This window comes from Pseudopodoces humilis, chromosome 4, assembly GCF_049639895.1.
Source record: "Pseudopodoces humilis isolate 2021_Gansu_Grassland_sample_001 chromosome 4, ASM4963989v1, whole genome shotgun sequence".
Classification (NCBI taxonomy): domain Eukaryota; kingdom Metazoa; phylum Chordata; class Aves; order Passeriformes; family Paridae; genus Pseudopodoces; species Pseudopodoces humilis.
Window position 1 is genome coordinate 21,605,209 of NC_142203.1, and position 19,867 is coordinate 21,625,075.

A 19,867-nucleotide genomic window follows, 5' to 3' on the forward strand; every position below is an offset into this window, starting at 1 on the left:
TTTATTTTAATTACTTACTGCTTTATGCTTGATTTTAGTAGCTAACAAATAGTTAGAGGTGTCAAAAAACTTACTTGTTCTGCAGTGTCTACTACATGAGTTGTATATGTGCTTTGAAACTAGAGGACATTTAATTGTGTGATGATTGATAATGATTAAGAAAATCCTCCAGGGAAATGAGACAAATAGTGGACTGTGATGCCTGTGTCCATTCTGATAGCTTTTGAACTCATTGGATAATTTCAGAGAAATTGGAAAGGAGTGGAGACCTCAAAAGTTGTTGGGCTTTAGGATTTTTTAAATTATGATTTGGTTAAAGAAAACTACCTCCATGGAGCAATATTGTCACAGCTGTTCTGATCTATAAGGAACAAAGAATGAAAATGTACTGTTTAGGTGATTATATGAATGAGAGATCTAAGGTAGCTGTACAGTGTTAGGGACCCAGGGTGAAAAGAGGAAATTGCAGTTGGGATGAGGTGAAATAAGACAGAAAATAATAAGAAACCAATCATAATAAATTATTCACAAATAATTAGTTTAGAGATTTCATTAATCTTTCTTTTCATTAAAAGTTTCTACAGCAGTGTAAATGCTTCAAAATGTCACATTATTTCCATGTTAACAAGTAGGACTTGTGCCAAAATTGTATAAATGTTTGCTTTATTTTTCCTAATTGAATATATACCTAGATAATAAGAGAAAAAAAGCAAGGTCTTGGCAGAACCCACAGTGAGCAAAGTCCAGTAATTGTAGGAAGCCATATTGCTGCTGGTAAATAGCATGGAACAGTTTTAGTGTTGCTGCACTAAATTGAGATTAAGAAGGGTTAAGAAACACTTTTTTTTTTTTTTTTTTTGTAATTTGGGCATTGTATTAGTCTATGGGATTGCTGCCTTTTGATTACTGCCCAAGAGGGAATTGGGCAGGAGAAGGAGAGAGGATGGGTGCAAAGGAAATAAAAAACATAGAAAAATGGAACAAAGTGAAATAGTGAAGACTAGAGATTTTGGGAAAGAAGAAAATGCAGAGTTTCTTACTATTTTCTACTCATTGAGTTCATTGAAACAAAGGAAAGTGTAAGTCATAGAATGAAAATGTCAGTTTTGCAATTCTATATTCACTGCATATGGTCTTACTTTTGAACAGTTTGTATGTATTAAGCCTGGTTGTATTCTCCAATTGTGCTTACTCTTATAAGCAGGCAGGCTGAAGGAATATTTTTAAAAACCTGTTGCTGTCTTGAATATGTTTCCTGTTTCAAAAAGCTTTCTAAGACATTTCAGGTGTCTTGCCACAGAATAGCTTCCAAAGTTAAACTTTTCTGGAAACATTTGCTAGATGGCAGCACATAATCGTCAGCATATAATCGTCAGCTACCATGCATATGGGCAAGTTTAAAGGGAGATATCTCATGTTTAATGTGAAAAATTATCCTTGTTAATCAGCAGTACACAGTAGTGTGAAACGGAGGCTGTTGAATTGGAGCTCTACAGATTTATAGGGGTTTTTTTTCAGAACCTGTGCTTCTTAAACTATGCTTTTCTGTTTTCACTATCATAATCTGCTATCAATATTGTATTATTGCAACAAATATAGTTATATTCCTACCTTTTTATTTTGAGTAGTATTCTGTTTGCAGATGAATGCAAACAGATGCATTGAAGTATGTATAGTTTTTTTTAAAAATAAGTGCTCTAATATGTACCTCCATGAGTGCTGTAATGACTGAAGGTGAATAATAGTAAGGCATCATATTGTATAAAGCAAATTCTTAAGAGTTGAGACTCATTTCTGTCTGTGGGACATGTGAATCAAATTTTCTAGGCTTGGTTGGATATTGAAACTTTGATATCAGGTGAATTTTTCTCTTGAATTTTGAATAATTAATCACATGCAGACAAAGTAATTTTTCTCTGCATTTATAAAGATACAGGTTTTAGATAATAAAAGCTGATGGCTGCATAATGCTTGTCATCCATGATAGGATTGTTTGGGTTTTTTTCCTAAGAAGGTAGGACCAACATAAAACCATATCTTTGAGAATGGTGTGTGTGCACAGATGTTTTTCAGCCTGCTAAGCAAAGTCCAGAATTAAAAATGTTATGTTGGGAGCTTAGTAATGAAGCTCAAGGTGATAAATTCCATTCGTAATGTTTTGGGTCCCAATACTCTGTGTTGTGATGCTCTGCATGGCAACACTCAGGTCTTCTACTCTGTAGATTTAGGGCTGACATTCTGACCTCAGGTTTAGCTGGGCAACAGTTTAGGTAATGGCATGTTTAGAAAGCAGTCTGGATATGTAAATTAAGAATTTAGTTCAGTGTATGGCAAAGTCAAGTATGAGTAGCATGGCTGATAATGAAAAAAGTCAGATAAAAAGCCGTGGGGAATAGTCTTAACTTAGGGAGAAAGACTGACATACGTTCTCTGGAAGTCCAAAACTGCAGTCTTGAGTTTTAGCGGTAGTTCAGTAATTATACTATATGATAGAATAGTACATATCTATACTATATTATGAACTATATCAGTAGTTACTTAATCTTTTTATCCCAGCACAAACAGAAGTAAATGTATATGTGGAGGTGCTTATATAAAGGCTGAGTTGTCTTGGTGTAGCATGGGTATGTGTTGTGTTTATCCTTAGGTGTTCAGACACAACTAAGATAAAAAACAAAAAGGAGAGAGCTGTTGAAATTGCATTTATACAAGTGTTCATTCACAAATTGAAGAAAGTTCAAGTGCATCCTTTCATAAGTAAAAATTTTTGGGTACCAAAAATTTCTGTATAGCAGTAAAGAGAACGTTGTCTGAATGGAAGATCAGGCAAGATTAGGGAGGGGGGAATTTGAGTGGGTTATTCATTCTTCCTGAAGCTGAATTGATTTCTATAACCAAGAGCTGCCTTGTAATTTTTGTAGGGTGCACTAAATATGAAAGATCTGAGTATTTACCCATTCTAGTTCTTAGTGTATTATTTATTTCTAGTTTTTATACATTACGTCCAGGACAGTTGTATAAATATTTTTGAACTGATACAAAATAAAATTTCCATGAAGTTTTTTAGTCTTTGAATGGTCACCATTTTTGCAAGAAGCATTCTGTACAAAGTGAGTTTAAGACTTCACCGTGTAAGATCATCCTTGTTTTCAGCTTTCTTCAGCATTATGTATGACTAGCTTGTAACTCAGATGTGATATACCTCTCTTTTTATTGACTTGGGTATCTATAATAAATAGTAATATAATTGATTTTTTAAATTGTATTATTATTATTATATTATTAATAATTATAATAGTGTAATATAAATTAGACATACAATTCAAAATCTTGTTTATTCGTGATCTGGTTTTTTACACACATTTTATTCTATAGAAACCAAAAGAGTTTTTAACATTGAAGTGCCTTTCATATAAGGCTTTTTGTGGAGAATTGCTTTGGAGTTCAGACAGATGAGACGTGCCCTTGAAGGTGTGTGATTCTCCAACTGTGTTTTGACAAGCATCTGGACTTGCTGCTTCTGAGTCTGGGGCTTCTCATTCACCCATTCCAGCCACATGGTCTTGCTTCACTCTTCTGTGATCGTAAGAAACTACTAGAGTAGTTTTCTACTACATATTCATGGTAGCAGGGTCTTAAAAGCAATGGAATTCAGCAGGAATGTGGGACCTGAGGTGAGTGGAATGGGAACAGAGGTGGAGAGATGGACTATCCCACCACAGTGAGTGAGCTGTTTGCTTGGCTGATAGAGCTGTGCTGATTTTCATCTCACTTACGTGTTTCTCTTTAAGCACTGTCTTTCTGTGAAATAAACATAAGCTTTAGGGAGGGTATTGAACCAGCAAAACCTAAAATAGGGTGATATATAATGTGCAGTTATGTTGTCTGGCAGGTGTTTGTTACAGAAGTTAACTAGTGGTCAAAGCAGTACAGGCAGGAAAATTAGAGAGTTCAAAGGGGAAGTCAAAGAAGCTCATATTTGTCTAATCTTGATAACTTTACATAGTTCATAGGAGACTAGTTAAAAATCAGCTTGAAAGAAGAATCTCAACATTTCAGTGGTGTCTAGGTATACAGGTGCCTAGGATGCTCTGTGGTCAGAATTGAAACTGTGGCTGGATACTGGTGCTGCCAAGATCTATTTATCCCTGACAATTCGTGATCTTAAATACTTCCTTGAACCTGGTCATACAGTCTCTTATTTGTCACTAGGTTTATATTCACTTTTTGGGAAATGTGACTAAGGGTGAAAAAAAATGGTCTCTTACCTGTTGCAAAAGAGCAAGTTGCAGTCTGGTAATAAGTAGAGGAAAATGTAATGTTTGAGTTGTATTCCCAAAGATAATTTAGAAGTTAACACTTGGGCCTTCATGGGCTTTCATTCAAAATGCTTTTTTCTATCATTGGCAATTTGATGTGTGAATTCAGGTTTTTACTGTACTAGATCTAAATGGCTTTTATTACCAAAGGTCAGTTATGATATTTTAAAGCATATTCTTAAGCCTTCCTTACAGTGATGAAAAAGAATCCTAGATAGGAACTTTCAAATCAACACTGACAGAGTGCTGTAGACGCTACTGTGTGTAAAGCAGTTCAAAATACTGGGCAACCAGTCCAGTGCAGTTATCCAATGTCTCACTGAAATAAAGTACATAACCCCAAAGATCTCTTTTCATGCTGTCTCCTGGCTATGCGGTGATCAAGGAATCCCTTAGGGCAATTCAGTATTTGTGTCTGCTCTCTTTAAAGAGGAAATGAGACTTGAGGTGAAGCATCTGACCAGTTACCTGGTATTGGACTGAGCTGTGAGATGTCTTAATGCTCATAATTCAAAATATAGTCTTGTCCTTTAAGGCATGAAGCTGTCTGATGGAGGAAAATGTTTTGTTTGATGGCTTAGTTGTTATAAAGCTTCCCAGTAATTGAGAAAGCTGACGTATAGGTTCCCTCAGTCTGAGGTGAGTTGAATCCTGTGAATCTCAATGACCAGCAGAGTGCACTAATCACAAATATTAACAAATACTGTTGCTGGGCTACTGTCTGGCAAGGAAAGGTGATTTTATGGAATGAGGGGAGCCTGGTCATGTATTTCACCAGTGGGAGCATTTCCGTAGGAAAAGTCCTTGACCGTACTCCAAGGGCTGCTTATCCAACAATTAGCATAAAATACTTGAGCTCCCTGAAAGGAAAAACTGGAACTCAGAACTCCTGAGAAAATTCTTCTTGCTCGTCTATAGATAAGTTCTTTTTTGCTATTTTCTCTGTGGTTTATGAGCTGTATTTCATCCAGCACCTATAAAGTATGCTGGCCAAGCCATTTTCTTGAAGTAGAAGTATTTACCCTAGACTCTTATACTAGGTTTTTCAGTACTTTAAGTGCCCCAGCATCTAGACTCTTCCTCAGATGGTGGACACCAGTTCTTGTACTCTTCTGAGCTATCTGCCAGTATGGTTTATATGTATCACAGAGTCTCTGTCTCTTGGTCATCTTAAGCTGGCTTGAAGTTCATCTGTGACCACTTCAGAATTATTCTTAAGGTGGAGTGGCTAGCACTTGGATACTTTTGAAAAAGTATGGGTGTCTAGGATGCTTTGTGGTCAAGTTGGAGCTGTGGATGATTATTGGCACTGCCAAGATCTGTGTATCCCTGGCTCACATAGGTCTTAAAGGCTTCCGTGAAGCTGGTTCTGCATTCTCTTAAATGTCACAAGTCAGTCTAAAGTCTTGGAAAGGCATATAAACAAGTTATGAGAACTGAGAAAAGATAAATTTCTGCACGATTCAAAACTAAATAGCTAATCTTTTCCATCAGTTCATTTCTTAGTATATTGGCAAATCACTACTTTTTTTCTGTATGTTACAAGTCTATGCAAAGTTGGAAAGCAAACACGGCTTTCTTTTTGAACTCTGGAATATTTGGCAGCAGTCATTTTAGCTCTGTGGAAATGCAAGTAAAAATTCTTGCATTAGTTGCGTTACTAATAAATAATTGTAGGCACAACAGTTTCTTGAAGAAGAAGAAAGTTGTGCTACACAGGGCTTGATTTCTGATTAAAACAGTTCAAGTGTTAAATTGCTGACATTCTTTTACAGACCATGTAAATGTCCTAAGGAAAAAGTCTTTTGAAAGCTATGAAATTTCCAAATTTATACTCTGTGAGATAAAATTCTGAGGAATTGTGGCTTTTTTTTTCCCTAGGAACTCTTCCAGCAGCTGTTTCTAAAGTTTCTAGAGTTGCCACATCATCAGTTTTACTAATATTAGCAGCAAATTCTGATCTGCTTGCTCTTCACACGGTTTTTCAGCAGATTACTGAAGCAATTAACCAAGGCTAACAAGGCAGTTTACTTCTGACAGTATTGTATACAGCCACTGTTGGACTACTGTACTTCAGGACAGTAATGAAAACTTTTTCTTAGCTCAAATGGTTTATATAAAGTGTGTGTGGTAGGCCACGTAGGCTAGTAAGATGCTGTCATAAAACAAAAACATCTGTGGTTCCTTGGTGTGGTAGTGTACAATAATGAAAAAAACATGCAAACTGTCATGGGAAACTTAGTAACTTTTACTTTAAAGGAACTGTGAGGTACTTGGAGTACCCAGTATAGTTTTTTTTATTAAATGTAATTTATGGCTATATATGCCGGAGTAAAACACAATTTAAAAATGGTTCTGTTACAGTAAATGTGCATGCATAATTGCTAACTGCTGTCCTTGCAGAGGTCTTTCAGCAGCCTTTACATTGCTGGGTCTGGAACTTGTTGCTAAATGAAGATGGGAGGAAGGCTGAAATGGGTGTAGAAGGGAAGGTGTGCTGTTAGGCTTTTTCATAATAGAATTTGGAGGCTTGGGGGAGGAGATGTTCCTAGAAGGAGAATATTAGTCAATTGTGAATTCGTTGCAAATTGCATATTGGTACACAATGATAAAATTCTCTGCAGTTTGTCTTGTGCTGCAGACAGGTCAGTAGTAAAGAGCAATTAACAGAAAAGTAAAGTGACCAAGTACTAAATTTAGTGAGTGTTTTGAACGTCATTCAAGTAATACAAAGGGATTTAAATTTCCTGTACTGATTTTATATTAAAAAAAATTATTTCCTTTGCAAAGAAGGGTCACAGTGATACCTGTTTAATTTATTTTAATTAATTTAATACCACACGAAACTGTGCATAGAAAAAGAAGCTGAGGCAGATTGCTCTCTACAGCTACCTGAAAGGAGGTTGTAGTGAGGTGGGGATTGGTCTCTTTTCCCAAGTAACAGGACAAAAGGAAATGGTATCAAGTTGTGCCAGACTGTCTTTCAGGGAGGATTTCTTCACCTAAAGCGTTGTCAAGCACTGCAACAGGATGCTCAGGGTAGTGGCTTCATTCCTGGAAGTATTTAAAGATGTGTAGCTGTGGCACTTAGGGACATGGTTCAGTAGTTGGCTTGGCAGTGTTTGGTTTATGGTTAGGCTTTGCCATCTTGAAGGTGTTTTTCAATGTAAATGATTCTGTAGATCCTCTTTGTTGTTTTATGAAGACACATATGAGAAAACATAAGGTCATGTACAGGTATGTTAATATAGGAAGAGATGAACAGATAAAAGCTGTTTGCACGAGAGGCTGGTAAGAACTGTTTTGAATAGCAAATGGTTCAAAGGAATGAATGGTGGATTTCATCCAGAGACAGGTGTCACTGAGGAAATGCTGCAGAGGTTGTGAATAGCACAGGGGAGCATACCCTACATGGATAAGGTAGAAGTTCCAAACAATAGAAAACAAAAGGACAGTTAAGCTTGCTCGTGCAGGGAAGGGGAGGAGAAGGGAAAAAGGAAGGAAGGAAGGAGCTTGTAAGTATTTAAATATTAGAACAGACAAAAATGATGTGTGTGTGATGAGGTGTTGAACAAGATGAAATAGATTGAGGAATGAGGAGAGTTTATAAGGATGGAAAAGGGGAAATCAGTTTAATAAGAAAAACTAGAAACTGAGGAAGGAGGTACCAAGCTTCAGAAGAAGAAAACCTTCTAACAGAACCAGCACTTGGTGTGGAAGAGAAGTTGTCAATGGCTGGATAGTGAACATACCATTGGGAAGACAGGTGAGAGTACTTGTTCTGTCATTACATAGAAGATTCTGCAAGAACTTTTATCATTGCTCCATGTTGTTTGTAAGTAATACTGGGATAGTTGTGTACAAATCTCTTGTAGATTTGGCATCTTGGCAACTGATGGAGGACAACATGTGGAAAGGTACTTAAATTAATGCATAGATGTCATCTGGCAGGGATATTTTAAGTGCTTTATTCCTTCTACTTTTCATACTTGTCCTTTTCCCCAGTTGGTATTGATGTCATGGAGAAACTTTGAGGAAGAATGCAGATTAAGATTTTTGGGGATTTTTTAAACACTGACTTTCCTGTGTGTTTATGAAAAATTCTCATCATTAATTTTATTTTTTTTTTTTTTAACTGATATGAGAGAATAAGGAACACCAACTGGTGTAGCAAGGTAATTCCCCATTCCCACTAGCAAGAATTCTTCTCATCCTTCTGAAAAGACTGAAGAGTACCTTATATGGTAGTACCACTTAATTTTTTTTTTTTTTTTTGCATTAATCTGTAACGAATGACTGAGAGAAAATTCCCACAAAAAATACAAGTTGTAGAGACATAACAGCAGAAAGCACCTTAAGAGTTCATCAGGCCAGTAATACTGCAGCATGTTCGAAGTGAATGGAAGTTTACCTCACATTCTGGTGATGTTTGTGCTCTTTGGCTGATCATTCATCCTGTTTGGAATTGTAATTCAGAAAGATCTGTGATGCAAATTTGGATTTCCTTTATATGATGTTTTTATCAGAGTGTGTTTCCGGAGACCATGGCTTTTGCTGGTCACTGGCATACCCTAGGTCTGAACAGGGGTTGTGCTTACTTGTGCTCACTGGATGCATTTTGATACTTACTTTTTATATACATGTCAGATATCTGTGCTAGGGGCACCATAAGACAGATGAAAAGTTAGACGTGATAGTCTATTAGTAAAAGTTTCATGCTTCTTCAAAGAAATTTGGAATTGGTAGCATTTTTCTGAATAAGAAGACAGACCTTTGTTTAAATGAGAAAAGAAGTACCAAATACTTTGAAATTCAGGAAGCACAAACACATCTTTTCTGTTCTTTCCCAATTTGCTTGTTCTCTTTTCTTTTTTAAACAAAGGATTTTTTCTTTTAAAAATGTGGATACTATATCTTTATTATTTGTTTCTCAATAGCTTTTTTCCCAGGCATAAGAAGAAAGTGATTATGGTTTTTCAGGGGCCAGTTTTTTTGGGTTTTCTCTTTGGGTTTTTTTTTGTTTGTTTTGGTTGTGTTTTTTTGGGGGGTTGTTTTGTTGTTGTTTTGTTTTTTCCTCCTGGAACTCAGCTCAATAATTTTCATTTACTCAGTGTTTCGGACTTAACATCATTCCATGTTTTTCTTATTGTGCTGTGTAATTCCATGAGATACTACTCTACTTCCTTCCTTTGGGAAGGTTTTTGTTACAGTTTTGTGATGCTATTTATATAGATTTCTTTCTAAACATTATACATATCAGAACATCAGACAAGAAAACACACTCTTGGAAGTTACAGATTAGAGACGAGAAACTTCTAGTGTTATTTTAAAATATACTTGCACAACTGAAATTTCTTAAGGTTGTGAGGAGAGTGTAATGGAGGAAGCTGCTTATCCCTTCAAAATATATCAATACTGGTGATGTTTACTTTTATCATGAAAATTAGCTGTAACAGGTGCAAGACATAACTTGAGGCCTTGTTTCCTTCTATCTAGAACACTGACTTCTGCATGAGGAGCAGAAGTTGATAGCTGTTCTTTTTGTTGATAGATGACCATTCCCCTTTTTAAATGGGAATTTTCACGTATCTAAATAGCCTTCCACCCTTTTTGCAGTACTTAGGCCTCTTCTTTCTTGTGTTGACAAAGGACAGCCTTTACAGTGGAGGAGTTTGAAGACAAATAGTTTAAAAGAAAAGTTATTTTTCTTCCCATAGGAAAATCAGTTACTTTCATAATGCTGCCTAAATATATATTTATGGTCAATCTAAAGGTTGTTGTATTTAGCTAAAATTTTTATTTTTCAGATCTAGGGAAAAATGGAAAACGATCTAATAGCTGTTTCTTCAACTTCACCACTCCCCTCCTGATGCTGTTTTGTTTCATTTAATAAACTTGAAGAAATTTTTCGTTAATTATTCCTTTATGCATGCATAACAATAACAACTATATAGTGATATTGAAATACAGATTTTGAAATGGATGAGTCTTACTACAAAATGAGTGTGTTGAATGGCAGATAATAATAATAATGATGATGATGATGCATTTCCTGATAATATTAAAATACAAATATTTGTCAAATATTGTGATGCTGTGACATTGCATAGGCTTCCCATTTTTTTCCTGGCCTCTTGGTGTGTGAGACAAGTGCAAGCTGAGGGCAATTGAAGTAACTCTGAAAGTATCTTTTTTCAATGAAGTGTCTTGCACAGAAGCAGCTCTCTTTCTTCTGTCCCCTTCAACAAGTTGTCAGTGTTCTAGTTTCCCTTGAAGTTTCAATCACCAGATTAAATCATCAGTACAAACAATGTGGTAAAAATAATAAAAATTATGTGTGTAAGTTGAGAACTGGTAATGCCTGGCATGTTACAGCTTTGAGTCCAGTATTCCATAAAATTTTATATAGATATCATCAGTTACTCTGCTCTTTTTAGTTTTCTGTGTGTTATTCTTGGGGTTCACCATTTGAAGAAGGGTAAAAGTCCTCAGCGCTCTTACTGTTTCTTCATGTGTGTTCACCCTTGTAATTCTTAAGTCGCTACTACAGCTTCTGCTGTTACTGTCGTTCTGTAAAGTCAAAACTTCAGGAGTCATGAAATTCACATGTGACTTCTAGCTAGAGCTCTGGTCTAATTAAGAAGTCCTAGACAACGAAGTCAATTGATTTGAGCTTGTCTGTATTGGATGCCTTGATGACATCCTCCTTCAACATTCCATGGAAATATTTTTAGCAGAGTGATAGCTGGGGTTTTTCAGACTTGTATTCAGCTGATCAGTTAAATACAGTGTTAAAAATTACCTTGAGGTAGTCCTCTGTTTTGAAAAACATGTTTAGTTTCTACTTCCACGTGGTTATATATGCAGTGATATGTCTAATATAGCATCTTGAGGCTAGTTTATAGCAGTTATTTCTTATCTGGACATTTACAACTACTAATGTGTATTTAGGGTTTAGAAATGTGTCTAGCCATCTCATGATCCTTGTTTGGACTTGAATGCCTTCTGAAGTACTGCAGAGAGTCTGACTCCATCCAGTGAGACACTGACTTTGAAGCAGCAAATCCATTAAATTTTGGTCTTTGGCAATGATCAAGTAATTCTAGGCTAGCCTTACTCCCTCCCAACTGCTTAGATACTTGGAATTGCTTTTCAAAACGTTTAGATGAAAATCATCTTTTCGAGCATTTCCGAGTACTCACTGTGGTTTCCACTTGGAGAAATTACGCTAGAAACAACAACTGTTCTCCATGCAGGAGGAAATACAGTGCTATATTGAATAAAGAAACTCATATTTCAGTGTTTCGGTGGAGAAAGTACAAAGAAAGCAGCATGGGCAGACTGTGGAGGAAGGGTTTGACAGTAACTCACAAGGGGTATGTGGATTACTTTTCCTGTGAGGAAGGTGGAAATTCACCCAAGTGTGCAGTGTGCTTTTTTTCATTCATCCTTAGCAAAGCCCTTGGGAAACCTGACATAATGAGTACTCAGAGGCCTGAGATGCTGCAGGTGTTTTGCTTTCTGGATGCTCCAGCTACCAATATTTCTGCCTGCTTTGGGTAGCAGGGTGCAATAGTTCAGTCCATAAGAATTTACCTCATGTTTCAAGAATTTTTGTATGTTTTGGTAATTGTATTGGGATAGAATTCAATCCATTTGATTCAAACCTGTTCTCATGTAGCTGCAGATGGCAAATGCAAGATTAACACCACATTGGAATGGCACAAAGAGTAACTGAAAAACTGATTTCCTTACCACTTTCTATATTGGGATTTGATCTTTATATTAAATAAAGGGATAGCTCATTTATTGTAGTCTGCTTTGTTGTGGTCCATCTCTCTGTCTTCTGTATGTTCTTACTTTGCTCTTTGGTGCTGGAACTAGCTGACATTCATGTGACCATAAGGGAAAACAGTTCAGGAAACTGATCTGGCTGAAAATTCACCTTGTTTTGGTTTTTATATGTATTCTTTTTTGGGGTATATATTAGTATAAAACTGTTCCAGAGCTGAACACTGATATTCCACACAGGTGTGTTTATGTTGTTTCTTGCTGCTTTTGCCACCCTACTTAGATATGTTTTTAAAATGCAGATGCATGAAGCTGTATTAAGTCTTTCTGCCTATTTCCACGTATTTTAATATGTATAAAATATATACTGTCATACAGGAATTCTTTTTGTTAAAAGAAAGCAAATTGCCAGGTTTCCTTTTTTCCTGACTTTTCCTAAAAATCTAAAGATCATTAGATCTTTGAAGCTGGCATTCCAGATAATAGAGAGAAATATTTGTAATGAAGTTCCAGAAACATTTTTTCACTTAGATTATTCACTCAAAAGATTGTGTACTATTGTTAGTTCTGGCTAATATGTGATCCAACTGCAGGTGTTTCAAATTTTAAAACTCTGTGTTGCCAAATAACACCAAAATTAACATTTAGAATACTGTGTTACCATGGTAATTTCTTGGTTAGAAGAATGCCAAGTAACTATAAAGTGAAACCGATGCTTTTGATGTGCCCTAAAACGAGGAAGGGAAAAGAGATCAGCGAGAACTGAAACATTACTGAGTCCATGATTTTTTTTTGTAGGTATTAGAGAGACCTTGAATATTCAACTTAAACACATTTCACTTTCTTTTTATTGTTTCGTTTGGGTTTTTTTTAAGCTGGATTTCTTGCTTTGACACTTGTTGATTTGTAATTTAAGCACTTAGAAAAAAATTTGTAAAAATGGCCACTGTGCAAAGCACAAGTGATTTTGTTGTATTTTAGTGACTTCTTCCCTTTCTACTTTAGCAGCACTATTCAGACTTGACCGATTCAAAATTAAATCTCTTACTGCATTAAAATCTAAAATCTATTGTGTACCTATGGGCATATATTAATAATTTTTTCCTTTTTCTTTGAGCCATTTTGATCCTGATAGATCAGGCTCTCATTTCAACCTCCTAGGGTTCTCTTGGCATGAATGAAATGTATGAAGACTGAAGTATATCCTGTACCTGCAATTTCTTTTTTCTGTCATTCATTCACTTGATCCTGGTGTATGGTAGTTTATCATTAGCAATATGGTAGGCTGTATTTAAAATAGACTCTTCCTGGGACAGAATTGACAGCCTTGGTTCTTGATGTTTTCTCTTTGTTATCTCACTCTAACGTGTGACCCTCGTGTCAGATAAATCCTGTTAGCTTGGAGAGTACAGGAAGAAACTGAAATGGAAAAGTAAGCTCAGAACTGTCCTCCTTTTTTCCAGGCATCAAGTGATAGAAAAGATATAAGAGATCTTTATTGCATGGTGAATTTGGATGTGTCTGCATAAAATTACAGAACACTGCTTTAGGAACATCGTTTTCAAATTGTGAATGAAATATTTTTGCAGTTGTGTCTGAAAAATTGTCTTGTTGAAGACAGTTTTTATATAGGAGAGACCTTAGCATGTTCAGGAGGAGGCTGGAGGCCTCTGTTCAATGGGTGTGTATTTGTTCAACATTATGGATATTTGACAATGTTATAAACATTTAAGATTAAGTTCTTTTTCACTAGATGAGGTTAGATGTAGTGTCCTTCCTTGTAGAGAACAGAATGATTTGTCTTTTCTGGTTGCTTGTACCAGAACTAGGAGTAGACTGTGTGCTGGCTTAAGCAGAAGTGGATGAAGAAATTCTGTCTGTCTAGTGCGGGTTGTTTAAGGATTTAATAATTTAAGTGCATTATTGGGTCAAGACCAAAATATTCAGTACGTCGTGGGCTGAAGCCCAAGAAGAACAGTTGTATGTGCTTCAGACTGCTCTGAAGAAAAGGACATGTCAATCAGTTTATTTGCTTTAATGCATTTTGGATAGCTGGGACTGACTCTGTAAGTTAACTTCTATTACCTTTAGTTAAGAAAAATTTGAGACATTCTAAGTCCTTCAGGTATTTTCATATACAGTATTAGCTTTTGTATGTGGTAATGTAAAAAAACCCAGCACTTTTTCTTCACAGTTGTTCTAGAATTTCAGTGGTTTTTTGAATAAAATGCATTCAAACAAGTCATAAGCAGAAACATATTAGTGCTTCTCTCAATGCATTGGATTTTTTTTTTTTTAATAATGGCTTGGGTTTGGGATTTTTTTTTGTCAAGTATAGTTGATACTATAGTTCACAGTAGACACGTACCTCTCTTGATACATCTACAAGTCTTTAGTCACACTTTCCTTTATTTTTTTCTAATTGGCTTTACACTAGCTTAGTTTGGAGTCATGTTGCTTGTACAGACCTCAAAACAAGTTTCAGAAGTGGCCAAGTATAACATTTTATTCTAATGTAATGTTCGTTTAAAAACTTTGCTGCTGTTGTCTTTAAAAATGTGAAGGCAAGTGTCTTTGACTAGTCATGTGAATTTGAATGTATAATTGTACCTACACTGTCACTTTATTCACATTCCTTGCTGTGTTTTTCTTGCCATCTCTAATATGAGGACTGTTTTGTAGTAATACAGACCTTCAGAACCTAAACTAGACTTCTTGATATTGTTTTATCTAAAAATGCCTTAATGTTTCTCTTAAAGAAACTTGAAAATTTTCAAGCAAGTTTTTTTGGAACAGCCTAATTATGTGGGAGGCTCTTAAAATAACTTTTTATTCGACTGCACATGTGTTTTGTCTTGTGTTATGTACAATAACAATGTCCCATTAATTTGAAAAGGATAATGTCTGTGATCAGAAGCCGTTTCCAGACAGTCTAATACTGATTTAGGAACTGATTCAGCCCTTCCAAGACTTTTGTTAGTCTAAATTAATTTGTAACTGTGAGTGAAATATCGGAGTAACTATGAGTGTCAAATCGGAAGTATTTCATGAAAAAGACCTAGAGATCAAAGGCACAATTAAGTAATCCTGTGTCAGTTTCTTTCTGGGCACGAGAAAGGCTTGGACATGCTAAGGATTGGAAAGGTTTGATTGGACTACCACACAAAAAGACAAATCTCTGGGAATGGCTGTTAACCCTTTGGAGCCAGCTATAACCTGAGATAGAAAGGCAAAGTAGGTGAAGCTATTAGTTTCTCCCTTTCTTAGCTGTGAATTCTGGGTTAAATACAGTTCTTATGATGTCTTTAAACATACATCTGTTCTTTATTATTTGCTAGAAATCACCCTCTTGGTTTGATATGTACCCTCTCTGGTGCCTTTTTACTGTGTCAATAGTACCCATCCATTAAAGCTGGGGTTTTTTTCATTGCCAGATGAGTACCGGGAGCATTGAGCCAAGTATCACTTTAATGTAGGCTGTGCTGAAGACAGCAGTTCCTGTTACAATTTCCCTCAGTAATGTGCACTCCTTGGAAAAGGTGAATTCCAGGAGAGTTTCTAGATCTTGTCTGGCTTGTTATTTGCTAATCCCGTGCTGTGCTCTTTGTTTGACCTTTCTGGAAGGGGAGCAGCAGCTGCCATCTGCCTGTGGCTTGAAATGGTTTATGTGCAGCTGGCTGGTACCTGCCATGGTTTGTGGCAGTGCTTGCTGCAGGTGGCAGGCTGTTGGGTTGATGGATGCCTCTCTGTGGAATCCCATCAGCTAGGGAATTTTTCAGGATTTCATCTTTGTTTAGCATCAGTAGTAATATAAATATAAATAATTATAAAAATTCTGTGAAAAGGCAGAATGCCAAATGGATGATTTTTGTTCATAAGCATATCTTTTGAAATATGCTTATGTGCATTCATGCTAGTATATGTTACTACCTAGGCTTGATTTCAAAAGTGAGTTAATTTCTTTCATGGTTTCTTTTGTATTTAATAATTGATATGTAGTCTGTTCTTACTTTGATATTATCTATTATTAATAATTTGTGAACACAGACATTTGGGAGCATTAATGAGTAGGAATGGCTCCATTGTCTCATAAATAGTATTTCCCAACAAAATAAAGAAGTGTTTTCAACAAAGGAAAGCATGTCTCATTCTTTGTTCAAAGAAGTCCTTGAAGTGGTTATTTCCCCATAAAATTGCTGACTTCCTTAATTTCCAGGAATCCTAGATCCTATTGATAGAAGAAATTGTTTGGTTTGTGTTTTGCTTGTTTATAATTATTCTTTTGTGCTTACCGTGACTGCTGAGTAGATTACAAATCCTTATTGCCTAGCAATAAGCAATTGTCCAGTCTTAAAGCATAGTCTGATCCTGACTTACACTGCAGCCTTTTTATGTTTCAGTGCAAAGACTTCTCCTTTTCTTCCTGTCTCTTCTTGAACTATTTATAAAAAATACCTTATTATGAATACATACTTGGTTTTTTTTGAAAATCATGACTATTCTTGGTGGGCTTTTTTTGTTTGGTTTGGTTTAGTTGATTTTTTTTTTCTAGTGATGGCAAAGTTGCCTCTCTCACTTCATAATACAAGAGACCAGGGCCTACCCTGGTGGTCTAAGCACCATTGTTTAAGGCACACTGTAAATCTGAAGCTAAACTTTTTTGATTTCTTTCCCAAAGAGCTGACTGTTTTCTTGAGAACATTATGAGTACTTCCAAGAACAGAGTTGATGCATACTGTCCCGTGTGAAAGAAGTGACTGGATTACATAAATTGATACTCCTAGTCTGCCAAAGAGCAAATACCTTCCCTCATTCCTTCTGTCATGTCTATACAGCCTTCATTGGCTGGCAGCAGAGGAGGCTGAAGTTTGGCTCTTGTAGGCCCTGGAAACATGCTGTGTGTGCATTAATATTTCTATTAAAAAGTACCTGACAAAATATTTTTGAGAGAAAGTTAAATATACTTAATGTTTGCGTACACAGTAACTAATATGTAAAGTATGAGTTACTTAAGTTCCAGTATGTTTCTAGCTTGTGGATGTTTTAAGTAGTTATTAAAAAAAACTCAGAGGATAAAAAAACCCAAACTCAAAACAACCTCCCCTCTAAGAAGGCATATCTAAGGTTTGCATCTGACATTCCAAACTCATTGAATGTACATAGTATCAAAGAGGAGTTCAGTCAGAAGCTGCATTGTTTTCTTCCTTTTAGAAGAAGATGTACCATAGGGACCTATGATAATCTTATTCACTGTCTTATAAAAAAGAAGTATCTGCATGCCTTGAAGGCAGATGGTGATGTTATGAGTTTCGTCCTTAGCATGTAAAGACATGAGCAATGCTGCTGTGTAGCAGAAACTTGGTACTTGATCCTTTTGGCATGTGGTTTCTGTTATTAACTGAGTAGAATGCTTTTATAGGTAGACCTGTGTGTACAGTTACTTTTACTAGGGTAACTAAGGTAAGTACTAACCTTTGCTGTAACTATTTTTGGAACAGGAGACCACTTTTAGGTCAGTTGTTCTTGGGCCAAAAACCTTTACCTTTTTCTTTGTCATAGTGCAAGTGACTAATCACTGCCCCCCATACATGCCCCCTTCCCTTGCTTCTCAGAGGAGTACTGCTTCACATGTTCCTTTTCTTGCCTGGCAGAGGTAAGGCTGACAATCAGCCCATGACCCTCTCTAGCAATTGTTTTGCTCTGATTCAGCTTTCATTTAAGCCACTGCTGAATTAACAACTTGATTGAATTAGTAACCTAAGCTACAAACATAATCAGTTATGCAAAATATGTGTTCTGCTTTCCTTTTTTTTTTTTTTTTTTTTTTTTTTTTGTTCAAGCTAGTTGTAGGTTTGTAGCACTAATATTCCTCATTGACCTGACTAGGTGTGCTGTCATCATCAATCTGTTACTTTTTTGTTATCTCTAAGAAATTAGGATAGAAATCTGATGTAAAGAACTTTATTGAGAAAGAGGTGCCCACTTAATTTCGAAACTTATCCCACTTGATAAATTTAAGATAAATTTGGCTTTTGTCCATTAGACAGCACCTGGGTTTTCTGTTTTGGAATTTAGTTGTAAAAGATTGGAAAGATTTCTTTGTTCATCCTATCTTTAGAATAATAATAATAATATTGAGAATTCTCTTTCTTTGTTATTGGGGTAAGACAAAAATATAATTTCCCGATTTTCTTTAAAACTGCCTGCTTTAAATTTGGGAGCACAGTACTGGCTAGGATGGCAAGTTGAGACTACAGTGAGTTAGAAATCTCTTGGATTTTTGTTTTCAACAAAAATGAATTCAAATATATAAAAACAATTTAATATCTCAAATTCTGCTCCATAATAATGTTAATTTTGAGTCTTTCCTTAACACTTCAAGATGCTTCATGATGAAAATACTTTTATGTATTATGCACCAATGGACATAATGTACTGCTGGTGTTTCAGTGGGACAAAAATAAGCTAAGTGAAGGCAAAAGGTGAGACTTCTCAAATCTCTAGCTCAGTCTTGCTCTAAGAATAATATTAAATGGCTAGTTTGGAATGTCTTGTCTTCTGTTTAGACCTCACACATTTTTAAACTGTTGGTTGTTCTTCCTCTGATGCTTATGGAAGCAGTTTGATTTTAATGGAAATCTGAATTCAATTGAAATGGGATTTGGTTAGCAGGGAAATGCACTCTATTTTCAAAGTAGTTCTCTTTGTTCAACTAATTCTAAAATTTAAGTCAATATAATGAATGTATTATATATGGAATGTAATCAAGGAAAACACTTTATAATGTCTTCCATATTTCTCACAGGTTGTGAAGATGAGAAAAGATGTGAAGAAGGCCAGAGTCCTCACTATTCGCAGACTAACCAGACACATTGGGAAATTAAAATCGAAAAAGTCAGTTTTAAGTAATAATGTTTTTTTGTGGTTTATAAATGAGGCAGTATTTTAATTGTTTTCACAAAAATGGAAAAATGGGAGAAAAATGTACTACATTTAAAACTTGAGGCACTAAAACACATAAATTCTATTTGTCTTATTTTTACATCATTTTAGACTAAAAATACTATCTAAAAGGAGTTTTATAGAACAGAATTGGGGTGGCTTTTTTTAATGGGATTTAGTGTATTGGAAGGTAATCTGAATCAGTTACAGAACCTTTCACAGCACGTCTGAATGTCAGTTTTCATCTTCTAGGTTATTCTGCTGTTGAATTTAAGTTACACCAAGTTTTCTCACTGTAGCTGTCTTTCAGGATTGTGTAGCAAAAAATACTTCGTTTGCCTAGATACACAGATCATACTTGATTTTTAGTAATTACTATTAATTAATTTTTATATGAACAGTTTAAACAATATTTTGTATATTATGTTTTTAAAGATTACTGGCCTGAAATAACATAGCATGCATCTTAGAGATGGTGTGAGATACATATGTTACTGTGTTCATAGTGTAAATTGAGCATACTCTCACAATTTTAGCAAGTTGTCCAAAATATGAAGCAAGCCCAATGAACTGCCATATTTAAATATTACAGATCTTAATATATAATTATGTTTGAGACACTCTTGTCACCTATTCTTGATATGAATTGTGGTTTAGTATTTTCTAATACAGTAACATTTGTTTTTCACATGGTTCTGCTAAATCCTCAGTGTTTCTTCTGCTGTTCAGTACACCAAAAAAAGGATTAGTCTATGTTCAGCTCTTTGCTAAAACATTCATTTGCCAATAAGGTATTGTGTTTATGAACCATCTCC

The 19,867-nt window shown here is 35.6% G+C and overlaps 1 protein-coding gene across 2 annotated transcripts in view; it reads left to right on the forward strand.

The window, feature by feature from the left end:
• The window catches only part of SRFBP1 (serum response factor binding protein 1), a 66,932-nt gene that overhangs the window by 2,624 nt on the left and 44,441 nt on the right, over positions 1-19,867 (forward strand). The window contains exon 2 of one of the 2 annotated variants that reach the window (XM_014257081.2): positions 18,916-19,004. The exons of the other annotated variant lie outside the window; for it this stretch is intronic. Coding sequence (XP_014112556.2) covers positions 18,916-19,004 — 89 coding nt within the window. The remainder of the gene's footprint in view (positions 1-18,915; positions 19,005-19,867) is intronic. 2 annotated transcript variants of the gene reach the window in all.